This window comes from Branchiostoma floridae, chromosome 3 (assembly GCF_000003815.2).
Source record: "Branchiostoma floridae strain S238N-H82 chromosome 3, Bfl_VNyyK, whole genome shotgun sequence".
In the NCBI taxonomy this organism is placed as follows: Eukaryota; Metazoa; Chordata; class Leptocardii; order Amphioxiformes; family Branchiostomatidae; genus Branchiostoma; species Branchiostoma floridae.
This window is the reverse complement of record NC_049981.1, coordinates 27,111,191-27,116,336: the sequence shown is the minus strand read 5'-3', so window position 1 is coordinate 27,116,336 and position 5,146 is coordinate 27,111,191. Positions and strand designations below refer to the sequence as shown.

The window sequence follows — 5,146 nt, the reverse complement described above, 5'->3', positions numbered from 1 at the left end:
AGACTCGGCGCGTAGGAATAGTAATCAATATTCGATACGCTGAGCTGCAAATAGGTATTTGTAGCCATCGTATACTTATTCACGTTATCTATCCATTCCATTCTAAGTATTCACCAGAGAATGATAAATAGATGATACATATCCAATAAAACCCTATTGATTATTCCTATATAAGTCATATAAGCTGGAATGATATTGTATGATTTAGATGACTCTTGTAGTTTTGTTTTATATAAAAGTTATTTTGTATTCTGCTCTGGTGTATAACGTTAAAGCAAGGCCTTCAATTTTGACACCTTGAAGAAATCAAGAGCAAAAGTGAGATTGAAGTTAATATACAGTAGTACGTGCTGTGTGTATTTAACGCTTAAATGACAGAGAAGGAAAGCCGTGACAAGACAACAAGAGCTCTTCACTTTTCCTGAGCAGCATTGCGTCGAACTCACCTGACACGGCCAAGGCAACCTTAGAACTGTACTGAACCACAAGAGATCAATTATGCTGAATCAGCAGTGATCAGCAAAGAGGAAGTCATGCTTTACCAAATGCCATATTTCTCTCGTGTACACCTGAGTGTGCATTTTCATATATCCTGTGGGTTAGGGAATGAAGAGCCCTCCAGCGATTCTGGTCTTCTTTGCAATATCATCGTTACGCCACGGCATAACGGTATACATGTGTTGTAGATTTTATTGCACAAACACAGAAAATTGTAAACCTGCGCAATTCTTAAGTACGACAACAAGTTGACTGTTAAAATCAGGTCAATATAGTGACATGTGGAAATTACGAACAAGATGGTCCAATGGGGGGGGGGGGGGGTGTAGCCAAAAAACCACCGGAAAGTGGTCACATTCAGATGCCGTCTCTTGTATTGTAAATAACTGTATCTAGACACCGGCACGGCTTTGACAGCTACACGGTATGCCATAATACGACTGGTGCACAACAAGTGACGGCTGGATGTCGGATATCTTGGAACAACCTGGAAACATGAAATGATCATATGAAAAACTTTATGCTTTTGGGCGAAACTTTTTTATTCGCACGCTTGCATCAGTTTGGGGGGTCCCAGAGGATGTCATTGTACAAATCAACGTGGCCTAAGTTCAAATCAAAAAGACGTTGTACGTGTACCTGTTTTATGAATACCTTGTGGACCGTACATATAATGTTGAGCGTACGATTATACACCCCTGTTCTATGTATCTGATACTGACTGACCATCCATACATACCCGCTTTGGACATGTGAAATGGAATGACTACCCATACATACCTGTTCTGGCCATGGCCATATTGAGTTCATGTGTCAGAATATGTAGAACCTGTTGAACTCCTTCTGCGCCCTAAGGGAAAAGAAAATTCTGATATTTGTATGAAAAAAAAATTATTAACCGATCTTGTAAGAGTTCATTATTGTCCACGACATCTAACCTCGACGTTCATACGTACGTTACAAGCCAGACCCCAGAGAGCAGGCCTGCCGATGAACACACATCTGGCCCCCAGCGCCAAGGCCTTCAGCACGTCCGTCCCAGTCCGGACCCCTCCGTCCAGGTAAACCTCCGCCTTACCGTCTACAGCACGGACGATATTGGACAGGACATCTATCTGTAGAAAAATCATTGGTTTCACTATTTGTGCCGTGTATTCCTTGTTAGGGCCAATTTGATTTGAATATTGTAAAACACGAAGACAAATTAATACCCAGTACATATACTATTGGTCAAACTACGACCATTATGGCATTTTTTATGTTAGTAGTGAACCGTCTATGAAAGAACTTCAATGGAAGTTTCTCCTCACAGTTGCCGGCACACCGTCCAGTTCTCTCCCGCCGTGGTTAGACACATAGATGCCGTTCACTCCACGTTCCACAGCCATCTTGGCATCGTCCGCTGTGGGTAAATTAAAACACTCATGGCATCAGATACTGAAGAATTAAGACAGTTTTATACCGACTCATTTGAAAGTCGAAGTCGTTTGCTTTCATAGCTGCGGATGAAAAAGATAACTCAGCATCCACATTTAAGAGCTATGAAACCAGTTCACCGCCAGTTAACCGGTATAACTGTTCTTCCATGATATTTAGGGATATCAAGTCGACGGACGGTGGTTTCAAACTGCAATATTTTTAAAATCTTGCATTTTGAAACCGAGCGGGTCCGCAAAGCAGTCTCAAGTATCATATATATATTCAGATAACTATGCCATATGATATCGTATATGCAGTGTACTGTTTTTTAAATACCTGAAAGGATCCCCTTTAGGACTACAGGCAGCCTGGTGTTCTCTCGGACCCAATCCACGTCTTCCCACGTCGCCGATTCCTTCAAAACAGTTCTCAAACACTCCAGATACTCCGCACTACCGGCGGCATGGTCTGGCTCTACGTCGAAGACGTTAGGAAAACTAACGTAAGAAAAGAACAAAAAATCCATATAAGGTTGCATGTACTTGACGTTTTGCATACCTGATATGGAGATATGCTCTACAAAATACAACCACTATTTATTGATGGCCGACTGACTTAGAAGTCGTTCACTGCATTCTTTGTCACTCAGAAATTTACATGTTATGAAGTACCACTAGTGCACTAACGAGCGTTGGTCGGGTAAATACTTCTATCATAAGAACATACCCTCATAGTCACAGTTAAAGTCTCTCCCGCACCAGACGGTGCACAGGGCGGTGTCAACCGGCGTCAATCTCCGTGACTGTAGCCCTAGTACAGTATAATCACTACAGCAAAACCCTGTCTTAACTTTCCTTTGGGAGGGGAGTTCAGTTGTTTAGACCTGTTGTTTTTCTTATTATCCGTATGTCCCTCACCCACAGGATATATGTCGTGTAAATATTTTATTTTCTATGTTAACCTACCCCCATGTCGCCTACAAAGTACCACCAATACGACACGCATTGTGTGATTTCGAAAAGATATCTTGGTTGCTTTCTTGTGTAAATCAAACGTAATTGCTTACCTAATAGGAACCTGGAAAGGTCTAGGCCTTCTGTCAATAGAAAATGGGTAGTAAGGCTGGTCTGTGGTGAGGAATATGGCGCTATATCCCGCACGCTCTGCCCGGTCCAGCAGACGCTTCATGTGGCCACGGTCTTTGTAGAATAGCATGTAGAACCAGTGGATCCCGCGAGGTGTCGCTTCAGTCACCTTCTCCAGGGAATGATTTGCCCAGGAACTCAACACCATTCCTGTGTTCATGGCGGCGGCTCCTGGACACAAAACAACTTTTTGATAAAAATTATGTAAGTAGGAAACGGTATCGACAGAACTTGCTTGACCACGACAAATGAGCGAAGGGGCTGTTCTGGGTATTGTTAAAGGTGCAAGAATTACAAAGTCAACATATTCTCAAAGCTAACCAACACATCATGAAAACTTTCTTTGCACACAAAAAAGATGGAGATGGCAATATACAACATATTTTTCATCACTGTTGCTTTCTGAAAATAGAAATGAGTCATCTGACATTAGTATATGTATATATATCCCAGTTTACGTCCTTTTAATGCTACTACAGGAACCAGACGCGACAGACACAGTCGGGTCATCCTTCTCTTATTTTGAATGAACTGGAAAACGGTGAACTAAATTCAGAATCTGTCATGTGGGACTAAGTGGTGTGGAGAACTTTCAAGGAGGACGTTGAATGGTACACGCTAAATGATAGAGGTAGGATTTACGCTGAGCAGTACAGTAAACATGCTAATTCATGTTTTGTACGTGTTGACATACAAAAAAATCATGTTTATAACCTACCCTTGGCAGTCGCCAACTCCGCGTCAGTATGAGCGAATCGGTGAAAGGCGGTTGGCGCAATGGCTATCGGGATATCCAGCTTGTTCCCCAGTACCGTTACCGAGGTGTCCCGGATGGAGACGTCACGGAGGTTCCGTGGGATGAGGCGGTACCTGAGCGGGATGAAACGACGTCATGACTTAGAACAAGGTATGTCGTCCTTGCTTAGAACTTGTCTGAGAGCACGTAGAAATAGTTACTGCTGGCGATAGCCGTGCACGTGGTATCAATGTAGGAGAACACAGTCACAAATTCCACCTATAGGGACTTACATGGTCAAGAACCCCCGTGAGAGGCTTTGACGCTTCAACATTTAAAGTAGGTATACACACGAGAGATACTGCACTAAAGAATATGTTCGAGTTCAGTGTTCGATCAACAAAATAGAAGAAAACACTCCCATATATGACAATCAGTGGAGGTCGTGTAAACTGCAGCCTATGTCATTCAATACAGTTTCCACCTCGCTGATGTGAGCAGAAGAACGGTGAGAAAAGAAGACCCTTAGCCCATAGGTTACTCTACAGTAGTAACTATATCAGTTGTCCTCATCTGTATTGTCATTATCTTACATGTTAGTCTTGTTCCTTGACTTTTTTTATTACTTTTCTTTTTTATCACTTTTATGTTATAATGTTTAATGTACCTGTGTGTTTTTGATACCTGAATACGCAATTTATGATCAGCGCGCAACAGCGCTGCCACATGTATTCGGATATTAGGATTTTGGGACGAACTCCGTTTGGTATCGGAACTTCTGTTGGGCTGGAGGTCACGGATGTTCAGCGACCTCAGATGGCCTCAACCACCCACCCAAGGACGTTACATATAAAGATGCGGTTCACCTTAAAAGTCGGTGAACTGTAATATTAGGGACTGGTCACACGATTGCGTATATCAACTCCGTATGAGTTCCATTTTTACATTTTTGGTGTTCGATAGTCAGGCTACCGAGTAGAAGTCAAAGTAAAATACAGCTTCTTCCCCACCGTGAAGCCAAGGTTACCTATTAAAGCCAAAAGAATGTCCGTACGCAATATACGGATTGGTATATCCGTACTAGTGCGACCTATCTCCCACCTCCTTACCGTTTGTAGGCCGCGATGTTATCTTGGTAAGTTTGTCCATCAGCAGGACTACTGTAGAACGACCAGGCCTTATCCGGTAGTTTGTTGTGCGCAGACTTCTCAACATCTGCGAGGCAGGTTGGGCCGTTCATCATGGACCAGACACGGAGCCAGATTCAGCAGAACCGCGGCGCTCGTACGGGCGGGCTATTGGGGGCCAAGTGTTGCAAAATTAAACGTATACATAGAAAGACTGGCTA

At 43.0% G+C, this 5,146-nt stretch overlaps 1 protein-coding gene across 1 annotated transcript; it reads right to left on the bottom strand.

Moving 5' to 3' along the window:
• Window positions 1–831: 831 nt before the first annotated feature.
• On the bottom strand, window positions 832–5,088 carry LOC118412694 (hydroxyacid oxidase 1-like). Its single transcript, XM_035815711.1, has 7 exons — window positions 3,781–5,088; window positions 2,984–3,233; window positions 2,254–2,414; window positions 1,809–1,900; window positions 1,455–1,613; window positions 1,279–1,348; window positions 832–985 (listed from the first exon to the last, which is right to left on the bottom strand). Exons 2-7 carry the CDS (start codon window positions 3,220–3,222, stop codon window positions 891–893), a joined length of 816 nt encoding a protein of 271 aa, XP_035671604.1. The 5' UTR covers window positions 3,223–3,233; window positions 3,781–5,088; the 3' UTR covers window positions 832–890.
• Window positions 5,089–5,146: the final 58 nt, after the last annotated feature.

What these genes read in the sequence shown, in the direction of transcription:
- LOC118412694 (XM_035815711.1), bottom strand. Translation starts at nt 3,222, where the DNA reads ATGAACACAGGAATGGTGTTGAGTTCCTGGGCAAATCATTCCCTGGAG. An exon ending in CCTTTCCAGGTTCCTATTAG is followed by an intron (nt 2,415 to 2,983) that starts GTAAGCAATTAC and finishes TTCTTACGTTAG; the next exon opens with TTTTCCTAACGTCTTCGACG. An exon ending in CCTAAAGGGGATCCTTTCAG is followed by an intron (nt 1,901 to 2,253) that starts GTATTTAAAAAA and finishes ATTTACCCACAG; the next exon opens with CGGACGATGCCAAGATGGCT.